Here is a 19,718-nt window from a genome sequence, read left to right as displayed (position 1 = left end):
TTGCACAGTGCAATGTGATTAAAAATATAAATGAATAAAGTGGATTTGAATGCCACAGCTCTTCATATTAAAGGTACAGACACCTTAAAGGTAGGATATCAGTGGAGCTTTACTTTATTGCTTACTCTGCTGGCAGTTAAGCTGTTGATTCAGAAGAGAAAAATATTCAAGGTTGTCATCAAAACAGGTCAGTTTTTTGATATTGCGAATTAAGTGAAGCTTGAAAAATCCTCAGGATGCATTAAGTGAAACGCGAAATAAACTGATCAGTTGTGGATGTAGCACTCTTTGAAGAGCAGCTCTGTTCTTTTTTTGATTTTTAATGCATCAAGGATTTAAAAATACAGTTGACATGATCATGAGATGTATTTAGATCAAGGTATCTTTTATACAAATAGTTGCTTGTTTTGCTGTAGTTTTGGAGTCATATAAATACAAATCTAGGAATTTTACTAACCTAGACAGTAATGTCTCTGTTCACTTAATTTATAATGCCTTTTCACATAGAGTGCCTTCTGTGCAGTTTTCTTGCCCTCTAGCGTAATGCCTACTGATCAATTTTAGCAGTCTTCACGTCTGAAGAAACAGCGTTTTGTCTTGTTTGTTTGAAATAGTTGATAGTGTACTTAGAACCTACACTAGCTCCTCTTTTACAAATGAAGATGGTAAACCAAAGAGAAGTTAATTTCAGTTGAGAAAAAAGTTGCCAGTGTTATTTTCAAAACTTGAAGTATCTGTGGTGAGCAGAGCTGTTCTTAGGTAATTGGCAGTATCTTCCTCTGTAGTCTAATTTGTACTTCATTAATTACAACTTAAGGAAAAAAAAAAGACATTTTAAACATTAAATCTGATAGTGCTTTAGTTAGTCTACCTGTAGGTGTCTTTGTAACTTTTGTTGTTCACCTTTTCACACGTTAGAGATGGTTGTATGAGTCACATTCAGTTTCATCAGAAATCTTCCAGACATGAAAAGAAGAGAAATAGCCACACTTTTTTTTTTTGTCCTCAAGAGGCCTGACTCCTCATTTTCATTAATGCCTCAAACAAGGATTTTATATTTTTGCATATATCATTGTAATTCACTGAAACAGCCATCAACTACATTCTCCTTCAGATCTTACGAATCAAGCACTTCTTGCATTTCAGTTGTGTCCAGATTCAGAGTATATACAGATCTCTGTGGCTAGAACTTCCTTTTGGACATCTGTGTACAGTTCTCAGCTTGGGAGTGTTTTGATGCACTCTGAGATTTTTTTTATCCTTCTGATGGAGAGCAGGGCGGGCCTAACCATCTAACTGGATTAAACTTGAAAATAAGTATCATGACCTTTTTCATGTGTCTTAGTATTTTTTGCTCTGTACCAAGACCCAGGCAGACCTCCGATTAAGAATGTAAGTATTATTCATTCTGCAGCTGCTTAAGGGTGAATTTAAGGTTGTGATCTGAATGAACAATGCTGCTGTGTCCCTGTGTTAGCTAGCACGTAAAACTCAGACTGCTTGTCTGATGAAGTTTCCAACTGAAACTGCAGGCCATTTGTTCTCTGAAATATCCTGTTCTTCCACAGAGAGTTCCCATAAGAAGAAGGAAAGCAAGGCTAGTGAGGAGGTTAAGAATGCTAGGAGATACACTGGCTCCTCCTTCTTGTCTTCAGAATTTGTCTGTAGAGGAAGAGGAATTGTCAGATTTTGATTGTATAAAAAAAAAAAAAAACCCAAACAGACATAGGCCAAAGATTGTGGCTATGAATGCTTTGATACTATGTTCAAAAGGAATCTCTACTCCAAAATTAGAATGGGAGCAAGAGGAAGTTGAATTTGTTCCCATCAGAACATGGTTGTCTGCAAGCAGCAAGAAGGAAAATCCTGCTTTTTATGCAGAATAGCTGTTGAAGTGATTAAATCCAGCTGGAAAAAAGCTTTCCAGAGACGTCTTCTGATTGTCTTAGACAAGATCAGCTTGTTGCCTTCAGAGACAAAGGAAACTTTCCATACAGGTGCTTTTCCCTTCTTCTTCTTGTGATCCAGATAGACAGTGTAGAAAGTTCAAGGTAGTAAGTGTTGACTTTCCTGTGTCAGTGCTGTCTGCTTCACCAAAGCTAAAAGCACTGCTCCAGCTTGCATTGCATATGCTCCAGGACAGAATCAACTGAAAACCAGCAGTGAAAGAAATAAATTCAGTAGAATCTGAATTTCTGTGAACTGCGTGTTCAATCTCTGGAAATAATTTTCAACTGTAACTTACTCCCAAACTGAGTAAAATAAACAAACTGTATGCGTAGTGTTGCTGAGTATTTGTGTGGTCCTTTCACTGTTTATAGTTCTTATATTTGTGTATTTTCTTTAATTTTGTAGTAAATACTTAAAGAGGAAAAGACAGTTCTGTCTCCCTTGTAATCATTACAATTTTCACGTGGAACTGCTACTTTTATGTAGCTGGTTGGATCACTCTAGTCAGAAAGCTTTTCAGATAGTGAGTGTAAAATTTTCCTTTCCAAATTCTGTCTAGGAATACACAGTTGCTTGCTATGTGCACAGATAACACTTTGAGGTCTCCTCCTAATATCAAGTCCAAGGATGCCAAACTGTATTGTATGTTCTTCGTGACATTTTCTGCTAAATTCATATCTGTTTTGCAGTGCTGGTATTGCTTCTGTTTTCAAGTTTCTCAAGTTTCAAGTTGTTTTTCTAGCTCTAAAGAAGTTTTTTTGTGTGTGTATGTCCTAATTCAAAGTTTTTTCATTACTGTGCATTTCTTTCTAAGTCATTAAACAAGATACTAAAGAGAACTACTTTTGTTACGGGGCACAGTTAGACTTCCACAACTGTGGATCTAGTGCATGTTATCCTCTGAGGGTTTTGGAGATGCATGGAATGTAAGAGCAAAACCAGCATGTAGTTATTTAGCTATCTAGCAGTCAACAGTGCATTTACTAAACTGATGATAATAGTGTTTTATTGTTGTGAAGCTACTCTCAGTTTGGAATACGAGGTAGTCAGGTTTTGAGCTATTAATGTGTAAGAACCTGTTTATAGATTGCTTCTACTTTTCTTTCCTTTGTTGCCTCGTAAAGGTGTGTGGCGAAGGAAGTTAAATATAATCTTACCCCTTTCTCTTACATTTAAAAATAAAAAATAAGTTTCAGGTTTCTCACTGTAAGTGCGTGGTGCTGATTATGTTTCTGTATGCATACTCTTCTGCTATTTCTGCCTAAGCTTTTGAGAGTCCAGAATCCATATGGAATATTCTGCATGTCCCAGTGTTCTGAAGTAATGGGATATCAATGTGAGAAATGTTATATATTGTGAATTTTCTTACCCCAAAGTAAGGATTTGTTGCTGGAAATGATAGAGAAAAGTTATAAAATTGAATCTTAATAAATGGAGGGGTGTACAATATTTTGGATTCTTTGTATGTTTTGCTCCTGCCAGTCTGTTCGATCAGCTATATAAAACGTACAAAGTAATAAACTTCAAATGCCTCAATGAAAATCAACAATGAAATTACTTTCTCTGAAAACAAATAGCCATACTTTAATCTGCCAGTAATGAAATATATTACAGATGTGCAGTAGCTGCTTGTAGTATCTTGTGCTTTTTGTTTGACAAAGTATCTTCATAGTCAACAGAAACAAATCGTACTTTTTTAAATGTACTGTATTAGAAGGGCCATAAATGTCTAGGAAGTAACTATTAGTCAAAATAACTCAGTACATATTTTTTCCTTCCAGGTCAGTTCTCCAGTGGTGTTTACTGGCACAACTGAGAGATGGTGTGAAGGAGGGACAAGTGGGAAAGGATAGTAGGAATTCATTATTAAGAAGAAAAGGAAAAAAAACAACAACAACAACAAAAACCTTCAACTGTCGTCAGATGATGCTGGCAGCTATATTAAAATTACTTTTTTTTCTTTTTCAGGAAAATTTCATGGAAGTAATTAGAAACCAGGAATTTCTATTGCTGCCAGCCACTGAAATTGCAAAGCTTTTAGCAAGTGATGACATGAATATTCCTAATGAAGAAACTATATTGAATGCACTACTTACATGGGTTCGACATGATTTGGAACAGAGAAGGAAAGATCTGAGTAAACTCCTGGCTTACATTAGACTGCCTCTGCTTGCTCCACAAGTAAATTGTTCAATTCCTCCCTAGTTTATACCATAGTTATAGTGGGCACGCCTACAGCATCCGTATAGAGATGGTGACAAATCACAAAAGCATCACAGGATTCTTTAGTGTTTTGGGTTCTTAGAGCTGCATGTAAGGACTTAACATGTTGTATAGTCATGATACTTTGTTGTCAACTGCAGCATGTTCTGATCCTAACCTGAGATCTGACTGGACACAAGAGGGGGAGCTTCTATGAAAAAAATTGCTTCCATTGCCCAAAAAGATTATTAGCGAGGATATATTTGTCACTAGAATGTGTCCTTTTAACTGTCTTCTTCATGGAATTTGAACAGCATATTTTGAACAACTCTATTTCCTTCATACAGCTAGCAGTTGTCCTTGAGATTTAGGAAATGCATTTGAGTAAATCTTTTAGAATCGTTTGTTTTTTTCTGTTAACTCTTGGTAGTCTGTCTTTGGATACTTCTTGTTCTTCCTAGTCATTACTTTTTCTCCTCGTTGGACATTTGCATGTGTCGAGGAAGACAAGTTTGTTTTTTTTAAGTAGTTTTGAACGACAGGTTTCCTATGCTAGGAGACAGTTCCTCTTATTAGTGTGACCTGTGGCACTGTAGTTGTTATCTGTTAGCAGGCATGTAAACTATTTGATTTCTTTTTTCTTGTGCTAGTCTTCCTTGCTGTCCCTTGATTTAGTAATATTTAACACTCATAAAGTCTAAGTATTTTGTCTTGGATTTTCAGTTTTATTGAGAATTTTCTCTATAAAATAAGTGTTTTTGTTTTTTTTTTTTACAAAATGTTAATACTAGTTCATTAACACAGCAGAAACTGAAATTAATTGATTCAGCGATACATACAAATCATGTTGTGTATTGCCTTTAATCCAGAATCTTACTGATGGCTTGTAAGATGCACAAGCAGGTTTTGTGGTACTAATATTTTCATACTGTTTATTACATACGCAGTGGCAGTATTTTCTTGCTTGTGACCTTGACTTAGCAACATCCTGCTTCTGGAAGCATAATACAGTGTAAGAAACCAGTTTATCTTGGAGGAAATCATTCTTTTTTTGAGCTTTTAATTAATTGATGTTTAAGTATAAAGTCTGTAACCATTTTTGCATTACTTTTATTTAACTGTAATTGAAAAAAATGTATATGTTGAAGGTACAGAATTTTCTCTAGAAGTATACACTGTAATCAAATTATGTCCAGTGAATAACTGATTAGGAAAATAGCAGAATGCCACACAAAAGCAATATCATATTTCACATATTGTGAAATTTATCTTTAATTTTTCATGTCTTTGCCAAATATATACACTTAAATTTTTAATACGATATTCTGCTGTTGCCCTTTTCTTTATTACTTTAACAAGTTGTAGTGCATAAGCTGAGGGAGCAATTAGTGCAACAAGTAAATTGGGTTAAAGTGCCCCAAACAGCCCTAGTGAATTTTCACAATCATGTTTTGTTTCATGATGACATGAGGCAATCTGACAGAAAACATAACATAATGAAAAGGTTTCCAATTTTACAGTTGAAGAATTAAAGCTATTTGAAAGAAATAAAATTAAAAAATTGAACAACTTGCCAAAATCAATAATGTTGCAAGCAGAACTATAAAGAATACTAGACTGAATATACTTGAAAAAAAACTTTGGGAAATACTTCAAAACTGTAGCACTGGAACAAAAAACAAATGTGATGAATTGTCAGTTTCATCAGTTGTATTTCTATGCATCTCTTTGTACATAACTTTGAATTGTCTATTTCATTAATGCAAACAGTGTCCGAAATACGTGTAAGAAGATAAAGATGAAAATTTGTCAGCTTCTTAAGTTGTAAGGTGGCCACTATTCCATTTCTGATAGATAAATAAATGAAAAAGATGATTAACCATTTCCTGAGTTACAATATGGGTTCATCTTCCTTTCTGGTCAAGTATCTGCACTATATTTCTCTTCATTGGGTTTCCAGTGACTACAGTTTCATGTTCACGTATCATTTGTAACTACTGAGTTATAAATGCTTCTAGTACAAGGAGCTACATAAATAGTAAAACTTGGAAATAACAGGAAGGAAAATTTTCACTTAAGCCAATTTGAAGTACTTTAATTGAAGAATGTTTTCAGAATATTCTTGTACAGTAAATTTAATTTAAAGAGCATTTGAAATTTTTGAATACCAAAACAATTTTCTGTGGGTTGCTCTGAAAGTGATGCCTCCTGTTTATTTCCATGGAAACTCCAGCTACAAAGAGAGCAATAACACTATTTGAGCAAATTCTCAGCTACACAACACTGGTTTTCAAAGTAGCCACAACTCTTAGCCATGTATTTTTGCCAGAGATGAACAAGAGCCTGCATGCCACACTTCTAAAAATTTACATGGTTATCTGGAACATGGTTTGTCTTTCATGTCATTGTTGCCACTGCTGAAATGCATTACCCACTGCCTCATTGTGCTCACACCCACCGATAGGTCTCCATAAATATCTCCATAAATATTCAGCAAGCACTGATGAATGTCACTAGGTGCAACTTAGTCCACATAGAGCATTCAGTGACACACCTTTGCTCAATACACACTTTCATGTTGGAATACCACTCTGTCAGAGTGCCCCTCCACTCCCATCTGTCACACAGCAACAAAATGTAATGGAATATTGGTGGGAAGCTTCAACCTCTACTGCTGTACCACCACCATCCACCTCTGATGTTATGGGTCAACAAAATAAGAGGCATTACGTTCAGAGCATCCCTTGTAGATTGCATTTAGTTTTATCTGAGATTAAGTTATTTTCAGAGATTAAGACTGTACTATGAGAAAACTTCTCTGTAGTTTGGGAGAGGGGATGAGAAACCAGTGAAAAAGGTAAGTTGGTTGTGTTCTGTTATTGGCTGTCAGCAGCTCAGCAGTAAGATCTCATCATGGCTTTTGGACTTGGTATTTCTAATGTTTATTTGGATTTTGTGCTGGGGAGCAAGAAGCAGTTCTCTTTCTTATTCTAACTGCCAGTGTCACAGTAGGGTGTTTCTCTTGTTTCTTTTCTTCTGTTACTCAGGTCATGTCTTATAGCTCAGAAGAATGCCAGTTGTCTAGACTTGTAAAAATTGCAGTTGGGACACTTAATCTACTATGGTATTTTTAGCAATCTAACAAACATGGAGTACAAAAGGCTCCAGAATCCTTAAACTTAATTTTTATTAGGTCAGATAGAAATGTAATCTCAAATTTGCTAGCTTCCTTGACAATAAAATATTTTTAAAATGTTTGTAATAATTGATATCCTACTGTGGATACTGTGACAGAGTCAAGGATAGAATACATATTAAAGCATTTAGCCAGTGCCTGAAGCAGCTTTCACAGGCCTGGACTGGGTGCATCTGGGGATCAAAGAGTGAGGTTGAACTGACTCACATACCTGAAGTCCAGTCTGTTTCCTTGAACTTACTTGGGGTGGCACTGAAACATGAGAAGATTTTGTTTTCTTCTTTGGACCATTAGGCTTAAGTCATCCATTAAGATCAGATGGCCTTCCTGTTTTTCATACTCAAGGGTTCTGCTTAAAATCTGATTTTTTTAATTGCTGTTTTATCTGTATCCTAATCTTGTTTATATGAACTTTTTGAATATAAGTCTATTCTAAATCAAGCAATGGAAGTTTTAAATAAACTATTTTTCTTCTAATTTTGTTTTTATACTTTGTGCGGCTTATAGCAATTCAGTTTGTTTAATTTCCAATCTTTTTTTGCAGTTTCTGGCAGATATGGAAAATAATGCACTGTTTAGGGATGACATTGAGTGTCAAAAACTCATTATGGAAGCAATGAAGTACCATCTGTTGCCAGAGAGACGACCTATGTTGCAAAGTCCTCGCACCAAACCTAGAAAATCTACAGTGGGAGTGTTGTTTGCAGTTGGAGGAATGGATGCAACAAAAGGTCTTGGCTTATATAATGATTAGTTGCTGAGGGTTGTTTTTTTTGTTGTTGGTTTTTCTTTTTCCAATAAATGCAGGATGTATGTTTTTATAATATGTTATAATATATGTTAATTATATACCATATGTTAATTATATAACATATTCCGTTAAGTCAGACATTTTGCAGTATAGAAAACATCATAAAAGGACAGTGTATATTAGATTTAAAAAGCCAGGGAGCATTGAAGATATCACAAACATCCTGGAAGCTACGCTCATAATTGATTTGAAATTGTCAGGGGAATATCTGATTTCTAAGTAGTGAAATGTTGAATTGAGTGAAAGCTAACTCGCATTTACTTGAGTGGGAAGTAATCTGGAAAAAGAAGACAATGACAAAAAATGTACAAAGGTGACATGCACAGGTATAAAAGCAAAAGTAAAATTGCTTTTTGACTAATTGTTGAAGAGGCCTGTCATCTGCTTGGTTGGTTTTTTTTCTTATATAAGCTTCAATACTGTCTAATGGTAGTGTTAGAAGGAATCTGGCAAGTTAGAAAAGTTATGGTAAATAATGCATTTTCATTTATTCTGTATTTTGAAGTTAATGCTTCCAATTTTTAGTTATTTTTCATCTTATAGTCTGTATTGCACTTGAAAGGTTCATATCACAGAACTCCAGATTTTTTTCTAATATTATGAAACAATCGATTTCAGTATATAATTGCATTTAACAAAGCTGATTAATATTCCTAAAATTCAATTTACTGAAGAATTTAAAGATGCTAAAAATTCTGCTTTTTCTTTTGAAAAGCACTGTAAAAATCCTTATCTACTATGCTGTGGCTGGTTCTTGAGAAATTCAAAAGGAACTATTTGTATACCCAGTTAAGAACATGCTGTAGTGTTTTATGCTGTCATGTAGGATCAACATATTGCTGAAATAATGGCTACTTTAATAGCTCAGATTAAACTTGTTTTACTAACTTGTGGGTGTTGTCATTCAGGAGCTACAAGCATTGAGAAGTATGAACTTCGTACCAACATGTGGACTCCTGTTGCAAACATGAATGGACGAAGATTACAGTTTGGAGTTGCAGTCTTAGATGATAAATTGTACGTTGTTGGTGGCAGAGATGGACTGAAAACCTTGAATACCGTGGAGTGCTACAACCCTAGAACAAAAACTTGGAGTGTAATGCCACCTATGTCCACACACCGTCATGGTCTTGGTATGTAGCTTTCTGTAAAAGCTGAATGCTTACACATTTTAAAAGGTTAGCTGATGAAAAATTATTCAGGAATTACATTTTGGAAATAGTGTGGGAAGATGTCTTTCTTTTACTGCCAACTTTTTTATTGAACTACTTTTCTCCTTCGGATTATATCCAGCAATGGCTGTTTAAAGGAAAGCTGGATTTTGTTTTAAAATATTTTTTCATGCACACTGAATAGGAAAATGTAATCTTTTTTCTTTTTTTTTTTAGGAGTAGCTGTATTGGAAGGCCCCATGTATGCTGTAGGAGGACATGATGGCTGGAGCTACCTGAATACAGTAGAAAGATGGGATCCGCAAGCTCGTCAATGGAACTTCGTAGCTAGTATGTCAACTCCAAGGAGCACTGTTGGTGTAGCAATATTAAATGGAAAGTATGTGAAGGCAACTTCCAATTTATCTAATATGTAATTACAGGTTTTCCTAAATGACTTGTTTCTCTTGACATATATAAGATGTTGATAGCATTAAGAACCAGTGAGACTCCAGTGATTTCCTCCTATTGTGATAGCTTGAAGAATCAGCTTCCAAAATCATGTGAAGTTAGGGAAGAATACTCACATTGTATCTTATTAACTCAGTGAGAACAGTAAACTGGCAGAATTAAATCTCATCTGGAGTGGTACCAGAAATTTCTGAAGCTGTTTTTCAGTGAATATGTACTTAAACCCTTGTGCAAATCATACTCAGACAACTAGGTCATTTTGTGCTGTCACAGGATGTGGTTGCAAGATGCCTCAAGTTTTCCTGATCCTGTCAGTTACCACAAAGCTGAATCAATTATATTTAAAACTCTCACAGCAAAAGAGATTTTATTATCCTTCTCCAGTGAGAAAGCTCCAGTAACTTCCCTGAGCAACCTGCTTAACTGTTAATACAGCTTTGAGTTCTCCATTTGTTAATTCACAAGTACCTTTTGCTGGTTTGTTATTTTTTTTTGTTTGTACTATCCGAAGTGACTGTGGAAAATTACTATTTCCCTTCCTATTTGCACAGTATGTTTTATTAAAAGATGCATATCCCTTAAGGATTCTCTCCTCAAGAGAGAGTAACACTAGCTCCTTCAGTCCTTATTAGCAGGCCATGTTCCCTAGACTTTCAGTGATATTTTTTTCCTTTGGACTAAGCTTAATTATTTGATAGAGTCCAAAGTACAAGTGCTACTTGAACAAAGTAATTACCAAAATAAATTTGGAGTCACACAATACTAGATGAGTTAGGGTTGGAAGGGATGTTCTGGAGTCATCTGATCCAGCAACGACTCAAAGCAGGACCAACCTTAAAGTTGTAGGATCTAGTTTCAGTGTTAACTGAGATAGTTCAGGTAATCTCTGAGTTTTAAATGGCTGCTAAGGATGGAGATTCGAAAGCCTTTCTGGGCAACCTGTTCCATTATTTTCCATCACTATACCAAATGTCTTTCCTCTACAATCTAATTGGAATTCCCCATATTTCAACTTGCCTCTTGTTTTCCTTTCACTGTATACTTCTGAGAATGACGACCGTTTTCTGTATAACCTTTTATTAGGGGTTGGAGACGGCAGTAAAGTATCTCCTTAGCTATCTCTTCTTAAGACTGCCCGATTCTCATACGTTATGTTCTAGCTCTGTCATCATCTTAGTGATATCAGCTTGCACCAAAAGCCCGAGGATGGACACAGTATTCAGTGCAGTCTTATACTGAATAAGGAGGAGACCTTAGCTGTGGTTACTTTAAGTCCAAGTCTATTTTTGCCAAGCTGCATTTTCTTCAGTCATCCCCCACCCTATATTATTGCATGGGAATATGCCATTCCATGTACAGGACTTCACCTTTGCTAAACTTCTTAAGACTGCAGCCACTTTTGCTGCCTGTATGAGTCTCTCGGAATAACAGCCAGGCCCTTCAGCAAATCAGCTACTCCCCTTAATTTGATGTTATTAGCAAACTTCCTAAGGCTGATTTTCCATTACATTTCTTTAGATAATTAATGAAGACATTAAGCAGTATCAAGGCACTTTATCAGCCTGGGAGGAATGGCACTAGTAAGCAGCTGCCAGCCAGTTACTTCATGCTGCTGATCACAGCCCTTTGCACTCAGCAGTCTATCCTGTTTTTCACCAGCCCTGTAGTCAGCTTATCCAAGTCGCATATTTGTCATTATGGCTAGTGAATTCCAAGTTAACCTAATTTACTGTTAAAGTTATGTCAGAATATTTCACTCTCTTGACCATGAACTTTTTCTTCCTGGTTATGTCCTGTCTGACACATCTCCCTTGAGCTTGCCTGAGAACTGTAAGCAAGCAAAAAGCTTTTCATTATTTCTTTTTTTTTTTTCTTTTTCTTGAAAAGCTTAATTAGTACAGCTAAAATGCACTTGCAGACGGTCCTGTGAGATATGGAACAAGTTCAGGAATGAGTAAAAATGCTCACTTGGATGCAGGAAGGAGGGAAGAACTTGAACTACCAGCAAGCAGGGTGTCTTAGGCTGCTTTTGGAACTGCAGATTCAATGCCTAAGTTAGGTCTGAAATTTCCTGTGTATCCAGCAGAGTCCCAGGTGTGGTAAAAAGCTCCAAAAGTAGTCTCACATTTAGAACATAGTTTAGACCTTTAACATAGACAGCAACCTTAGATGCTTGTAGTTAAGGGCGTGAAAGGGCATGCAAATTTATTACCTTTAAGCTGCAAACAGTAATTTCTGCACATTCTAGTAATATGTCTGTGAACTGATAGATTCCAGATGATTTGCTCAAAACCTTTGTGAATAGAATATATCCTAAGTGTGAAATCACTCCAGAAGTGGTCAAAATTCTGTCATGTTTCTAGTGGAAGGGAGAGCAATGGGCTTCGTTTAAATGCTATGTTGCATAAAAGGATGATTCTTAGTCATAATTTTTTTGGAACTGCAATATGACTTTTTAATGTACTTCTGTACGTTCCATACCTTAAACAATTTGTATTATTAAACATGGGCACTTCCATGGAAATGCATTATTTTAAGAGTATTAATTTTTTTGTAGTTAAGTTTGTTGGTTAATATATATATTCTAAAAAAAAAGATACAATGATGTTTCCCAGTCTGAGAACATCTTGAATACAGCTTCACAGTAACTGCTGGCAATTGTTAATGCTAACATCATATAGAATAACAGAATTGTTTGCTTGGAAAAGACCTTCGAGATCATGTCCAACCATTATCTAAAACTACCAAGTTCACCACTAAACACACACAGTACTTTATGTTTGTATGATAAATATTTAACTGTACTCTAATTTGCCTTAAACTATGACAGGATGTCATAAGTGATAATTCAGGTGATATCAAACTGAAATTCACCTCTAATGTGTTTCTTCTTTAGAATGCCTTCTGCATTCTTTTCAAAATAACAATGCTGGGCATTTCTGCTTCTAAGCCTACATTGCTTATAAATGTTGCCTAAACTCTTACCTAATTTTTTTTGTTAAAGATTCATCAGTGGTAGTGGTGCAGTGCACCTAAACCAGTCTTTTCTTTCCATCCTTATTTTCCAAAGAATTAAAATCCTGGTAATAACAAACGTTAGAACTGAGGAAGCTAGGCCACCTAGTGGATGTAAGGGACTTAACATAGCACTGCTATTCATAAACTAAATTTCAGGGTCAAAAATACTTGATGCCTAAGAAGGGGCAGGGCAGAGTTCTTGCATGAGTCGATTACTGAATTTGTCCCTTTGACGCTGCTAGAGATGCACCTTTGTCAAATCACACATTTTGAAAATCTTAGCTATGGGCACAAATTGGAATGTAAGTGTGCTATAGGTATAATCAATTTTCTGTCATTATTATTGTGTGTTAATCATCACAGTAGGAAAAAATTGGAGCAAAACTGTATGATCTGAGTTTTAGAAATAGAATATTCTATTGAAAGTCTAAAGTCTTTTAAACTTAGCTTCTTAAGATATTTGGAAGTTCTTCATACATCACTGGAAACTTGAGTTAATTTGCATCTTGTTCAGGCAATACTTACTGACTTTTTTTTTTTCCAAACTTTATAGACTTTATGCAGTTGGTGGTCGAGATGGAAGTTCTTGTCTTAAGTCCGTAGAATGTTTTGATCCTCATACAAACAAATGGACCCTCTGTGCTCAAATGTCAAAAAGAAGAGGTGGTGTGGGTGTAACTACATGGAATGGGTTCTTATATGCCATCGGTGGTCACGATGCCCCAGCATCAAACTTAACATCCAGGTTGTCAGACTGCGTAGAAAGGTAATAACCCAGTGAAAGCATATCCTCCCAGTGGTTCTAAAAATGCTAGTCTGTAGAGTGATTTACCATTATTTCATGGAAACAGCTTCTTAAAAAATTACTTTAATCACATAAAATCACAGTAAGTTTCTGAATAGTTATTTACCACTATATGCTGCAATAAAAGTCAGTTTTTCCAGAGAAGTATGTTACTTTATAAATGAATTATGAAGTAACTTAAATTCTATCTGCAGCTTAACAATTGCCCTCTCTCAGTACATTGTACTTCTTTGTGCAGCACGAGCTTTGTCAGCATTTCCATACTATGATCATGTTTGCATAAAACATACATTTCTGCAGTACTTGGAATAGAGAACAAAAGATGAAATTGTTAAGAGTTCATTACATCCGTGTTCTTTATGCAAACAAATTAAGACCACTTGCTTCTAGGTAGTGTGATCTTAGGATGGTCTCTTGGCCAAATAAATATGTTCTTTGTGTAGTTCCTTAGAACTCTTCAAAGCCATGTGGTTCCATCAGTTGTATTGTAAGCATCTGTACTTATTTTTGTCTTTGTCAAGTTAAAGTAAGTTTCTTAACATGATAGCATGGACCCTCTTACCTAATTATTAGTTTGACTTGTAAAGAATGCTGATGTTATTCTAGAATGACATTTTTCATTAAACTGTCTTTGATTATGCTTATACACAGTTATGATTAAGACAGTTTACAGTATTTCTTAAGAGTTTTGTATTTCCTCTAGAACTTTCTCCAACAGGGTTCTTCAGAAAATGGTGCTCTCTCTCTTGACAAGTAACTTTCTTTAGAACCACATTCAGCTTGAACAGCCCGTGCTGTGATAGTTAATAATTATCACATATTCTCTCTACTTCAGAATAGTATAGCAGCAGAACTGGTTCCAGAGTGGTATGTTTTTCAGTGCAATAAGAAATAAGAACAGCTATGTTTATATTGCTGCATGGAAAGCAGCACAGAGTGGATGTGTAACTAGTACTGTTTATCAGATGACTAAAGAAACATTTTAGAAGAGAGTATCAGGGAAAACAGTCTTTTGAATGAAATTAACACCTAAGTCTGTGTTGCAATACCTGTTCCCTACTACATAGAGAGTGTCAGTTCCAGTACTTTTTCTTTATTCTTGAAATTTTGACAACAGTTTTAGAGCATGACACAAATTATCTTTTAGGTATGATCCGAAAACAGATATGTGGACTGCTGTGGCTTCTATGAGCATTAGCAGAGATGCAGTGGGAGTATGCCTTCTTGGTGACAAGTTGTATGCTGTTGGGGGATATGATGGTCAAACGTACCTTAACACAGTGGAGTCTTACGATCCCCAGACAAATGAATGGACACAGGTATAGTTTCTGATTAGAAGACGCTACACAGTTATTTCAAGTGTGGCTCTTTTTACAAAGAGAATACTCCTTTTCTATGAAAAACTCTTGTTTGTCCTCCTCTCTCTGTCCCTCCCCCCCATTTCAAGCTGATTTACCTTGAATAGACAGTTGCTAAAGTCTGAATTTTGGGCCAGTATTGTATGTTTATTTTAAGTCAAGATAGCTGTGTGGATGGTACCACCTCTCTGCTGCAGCTGTGCAGCCATTATTACAAACATCAAACATGGTCAATCTTAAGAAAAAAGATTTAAACCTGACTACGTTACTCTCATGAACGTGTATTTTGCTTACAGGTTGCACCGTTGTGCTTAGGAAGAGCTGGAGCATGTGTTGTGACTGTGAAACTATAGGTTGTTTTCTTTGAGAAGGTGACTTTCTCCACTACGACAGACTCAGCTGATATCTTTTTTCCTCAAGCCAATTAAGAATATGAGGTGCATATCTACAACAACAAAGTGTTTGATCTCCGACGTACATACATACATATTATTCTTTTGGACCAATATTGAGCACTTTTTAAAGAATTATCTTTATTACCTGCACAGTAATTACAAGAAGAATTACAAGCAAATCAGCTGCAACCAAGATGTTGCCAGCAAGGGACCTCCATTGAGGAAATTCTAAGAAATGAGTGAACTCATTGTGAACTCACTGGGATAATCAAATGTGATTGATTTATGGCCTTGACTCCTCAAACATGCAGAGAAATCATACCATTAATAAATACAATTCCACCGATACAATTTGAGGATACCTCTGGGTGAAGCAAGTTACAGAATTTAACCCCGTATATTTAATTTGCCTATAATAAACATGTTTTTCTGTGGGTATCTGAGCTATTACAGTGCAGGCTGACAAACCAATGCAAACCATTGTAAATGGCAGGTGTAATGCTTGCCTTAAAAATGAAGTTGTGTATCTGGTGAATATTTGCACTTTTACCATCATTCCTAGTTTAGAAATATTTTTATTTAACCAAAGCCTTATTTTAAATATTGTTGTATAATGCTAACAGAAATCTGCTATTTAATTATGTCTGCAGGAGGTTTCTGAAATCCAGTGTACTACTTGGATATTCGAAGGTTTTCCATAAGATGGGGAACATTGTACCTTTCTCTAATTTGGTTTTTATATTTACATTGCTATTTTTAAGGTAAACTCTATAAGCATGAGTAACTAGTGGAAAGAATTCTGAAGTGTGATTAGAAGTTAACCAATTTAATAAGAGCACTTTGAATTTTTCAAAGCATTCCATTGCATCTAGACTAAGAGTCTACTTTGATTCTCAATATGTTTTTATGTGAGGCTTTGCACTAATGTGAAAGGTATAATTTTATAAGGTGAAATGAAGCAATTGTCTGTCTTTATCTCCAGCGAGGTTACTTCAGAATGCAAAGAGCCAAACCGCCACTTGAGCATGTTCAGCATCTTGTAGGAGAGTCGCGTATGCCTCACAGGATCTATTTTTTTTTCCAAATGCTTTATAATTTGCCTTTTTTGACTCCTACGCTCCGCCACACGCTCGTTTGAACAGTCTGAATGTTCTCTGGAAGTCTTTTTGTATTTGCTTTTCTGTGCCTTGTTCCTTCTGTTGTCAAAGCGGCGGGCAGCGCGGCGTGCTGCTTCCCGAGGGAGCGTCCAGCTGTCAGCTCACAGAATGTTTCCCAGGAGTTTGAAGTGTCCGACACCCAAAGTCTTTGTACGTTTGTAATTTTAAATTTCATGTGTTCGTGCTCTCGACGAACTATTTATTGGTTGAAAGGAAATTACTAAGCAGTGAAACGTGGTGTTGAAACCTGCTTTGTTTGAAATCGAATACAGCTCAACTTAAATGCACTTTCAACGGGTTGGTGCCTTTTTTTTTTCTAAGATATATCGATTTCGCGTCCCCGAATCTGTACCTTTAATTAAGAAAGGTTATTTTTACAGCACGCCTTCGTTGTACGCGGTTTACGAAACCACCCTTTTCTCTCTGCCCGTTCGCGGCTTCCCGCTCCTCGCTGCGACGTACGCTAACGGCCGCGCGGCGCTGCCGGAGGAATCTCCGCTTTCCCATTGGCTCGGGAGGGTGGCCCCGCCTTCCGCCTCTGATTGGCTGCGGTCTCCTCCCGCCTTCTCGTTTCCGCGGTGACACGGACGCCGGGGGCGGGAGGGTTCGGGTTTCCCCCTCAGCTGGGGTCGAGGGTTGCGCATGCGCGCGGGGCGCTGCGCGGCGAGCGGTGGGCGCGATGAAGGTGAGTCCGCCCGGCCGCCGTACGCGGGGAGGCGTTCGCCGATGGGATCTCGGCCTCGGGGGCGGTGGCGGGGTCGACCCGGGCGACCGGGCGGCGAAGTTCGTACTCCGCGCCGCCTCGGCCGCCTCGGTGCGGTGCTTGAGGCCTGTGAGGGGCGCGCGGGGCGCTCTCAGCCGCGGGAGTCCCGGGCCGCGGAGCCGTTACCGTTGGCCGCCGCCTTGGTAACGGCCCCAGGCGGCCCCGCTGTGCTCCAGTCCGCCCGCGGCGGGGATCGCCGCGATCTGCCTGCGGGGAACGCTTCTTGCGCGTGGTTAGGGGTTGGGTGACCTGTGGGGAGCTGGAGCTCGCCACTGCTTTACTGAACTTTTCATTAAAATGGCTTCAAAGCGGAACGCGGTTGTCAGGAGTCATTTGTGCCCGTGGCACGCAGCGCTCGAGTTTTTACGAGTTAGGGACCCCTGGGGAAAAAAACACAAACCAAACAAATATACTTGGGTGTTTGGGGAACCCCAGGCACGGTGTTCATCTGACGATGTGGTAGGGGAGAAAAGGGTGAAGTTGTTGGCGTTGTCTTACAGCCAGCTTACAGAACAATCTATGCAGATGGAGTAAAATATCCTGGAAGGTGGTAAGTTCTGTGCTGAGAAATCAAAAACTTGTACAGCTGAGTTGTTTTGCAGCCCCGGTTTGACCCAACAATTTAGGGAGAGCAAAACGACTACACAACTGTAAAAAGTGGATACTGGGCTCTGTTTTGCTGTCCCCTATGACTGAATTTGGTCCTATCCTTTTCCATAAAATTCAGAGGATTAAGTATTGTAGTCTTTGGATATGAAGAAAAGAGTCTGATGCAGTCATGCAAGGGAAAGAGTGGTCCCACTCCTTCTAAAAGTCACAGCAGTTCTCAGTGCAAACACCCAGTGTCAGCAACTTCAATTCCTCCAGCTTAAGCCAAAAGATTATTCTCTTGAATTTTGATACTTTGATACATTAGAATCATCTGGAAGCTGGTGGTGTTTTTTTTCATGGGGAAATTCCAATGTTGTTTTAAGCTTATGATGGTAACGTGTCATTTACCCTTTTTTTTCTTTTTTTTCTTTTTTTTTTTTTTTTTGTGTGTGTGTGTCTCTAGCAAGTATTCAGTCTATCAGAAAAAGCTTGGTCTGGTTCTTCAGTGCAGTTTGCTTGGCAGAAAACTTTGGGACATTTCCTTGCTGTAACAGGGTAAGATTGCAGATATTTACTGCATTTGTCCAAAGTAATCATTAAGAGTAGAGCAAAAAACCCAAGTTGTTAAATAAATCTTAACCAAAGCAAAATATCTGGTATTTCCTTACAGTTGTAAGGATCATATACATGATACTTCTGAGCTATGTTACTGCAATTAGAAAATCTCAATGTAGGAAAAGTTTTTATTTGTAACTTGATAAAGAATAGGTGATAATAGATGAAGAAAGGGAATAATTTTATGTGTTAATCTTTTTTAGAGGTGATCACACTGTGAAAATTTTTGATCGTCACGGTCAGAAGAGAAATGAAATAACTTTACCAGGGTAGGTACTAAGATAAGTTTCAATTGGTTTTTCTTTTTTATTTTCAAAGTGTTTATGCAGTCTGATAACTTCATAGGAACAGATGGTGGTTGTACCTGGAAAAAAAAATTGATGAGCATGTATGGAATATGATGCAGTAAAATTTGAGCTTATGCTAAGCTATCAAGGATAGCTGGAAAAATATATCCTCGTATATCCTGAAGTGATATTTATTATTACTAATAATAAACTCAATATGATTCATTAAAAATATTAGAAGATGCCTACTATGATAGTAAGAAAATATAAAGCAGTCACATACAGGATATCCATGTTATATTCTTTATGACTACAGTCTTGCCAGTGCCTATTTTCTAGCGATTTGTATAATAGTCTCACTGAGGAATGATGTCCTGTGTTTTGGTGTCCTTTTGCTTGTATCGCTGGCATAACGTATATGTTGGCATTTTTGCTTCAGAGTGGGAGTGTGCTTCTGAAGTGAATCTCCCTATTTTTCCTGCTTAATATGCTTTCATTCACTCTGGAGAATGATGTTTAGAGTATAGAAACTGGTTTTCTCTCAGACTTCATAAAATGTCTAGTGGATTATTTAGGAGAGATTATAAAATGAATTTGGCAGACAAAAGTCTAGAATCTCATCTGGCATACACTGACTTGGACTCCTCACTACAGGAAAGACATTGAGGCCCTGGAGCGTGTCCAGAGAAGGGCAGTGAAACTGGTGAGGGGTCTGGAGCACAAGTCCTGTGAGGAGCGGCTGAGCGAACTGGGATTGTTTAGTCTGGAGAAGAGGAAGCTCAGGGGAGGCCAAATCGCATTCTACAACTTCCTGAAGGGAGGTGAAGAGGGGTTTGGCCTCTTCTCCCAGACAACAAACAGGACCCGGGAAAATGGCCGCAAGTTGTACCAGAGGAGGTTTAGGTTAGACTTAAGGAAAAACTTTTTCTCTCAGAGAGTGGTCAGGCA

At 37.4% G+C, this 19,718-nt stretch overlaps 2 protein-coding genes across 7 annotated transcripts in view; both read left to right on the top strand.

The window, feature by feature from the left end:
• KLHL5 (kelch like family member 5) overlaps positions 1–16,801 on the top strand; it is a 49,397-nt gene extending 32,596 nt beyond the window's left edge. For all 5 annotated transcript variants that reach the window (XM_031588488.2, XM_031588487.2, XM_031588489.2 and 2 more), the window contains 7 exons: positions 3,919–4,131; positions 7,893–8,079; positions 9,068–9,292; positions 9,548–9,710; positions 13,353–13,565; positions 14,752–14,923; positions 15,259–16,801. In XM_031588488.2, coding sequence (XP_031444348.1) covers positions 3,919–4,131; positions 7,893–8,079; positions 9,068–9,292; positions 9,548–9,710; positions 13,353–13,565; positions 14,752–14,923; positions 15,259–15,315 — 1,230 coding nt within the window. In that variant the 3' untranslated portion in view covers positions 15,316–16,801. The remainder of the gene's footprint in view (positions 1–3,918; positions 4,132–7,892; positions 8,080–9,067; positions 9,293–9,547; positions 9,711–13,352; positions 13,566–14,751; positions 14,924–15,258) is intronic.
• A 176-nt stretch (positions 16,802–16,977) lies between these two features.
• WDR19 (WD repeat domain 19) overlaps positions 16,978–19,718 on the top strand; it is a 39,327-nt gene continuing 36,586 nt past the window's right edge. For both annotated transcript variants that reach the window (XM_031588480.2, XM_090139552.1), the window contains exons 1-3: positions 16,978–17,199; positions 18,332–18,423; positions 18,687–18,752. In XM_031588480.2, the coding sequence (XP_031444340.2) occupies positions 17,194–17,199; positions 18,332–18,423; positions 18,687–18,752 (164 nt within the window). In that variant the 5' untranslated portion in view covers positions 16,978–17,193. The remainder of the gene's footprint in view (positions 17,200–18,331; positions 18,424–18,686; positions 18,753–19,718) is intronic.

This window comes from Phasianus colchicus, chromosome 4 (genome assembly GCF_987193195.1).
Source record: "Phasianus colchicus chromosome 4, bPhaCol1.hap1.1, whole genome shotgun sequence".
Taxonomy (NCBI): Eukaryota; Metazoa; Chordata; class Aves; order Galliformes; family Phasianidae; genus Phasianus; species Phasianus colchicus.
This window is presented reverse-complemented; position numbering and strand designations above follow the sequence as displayed.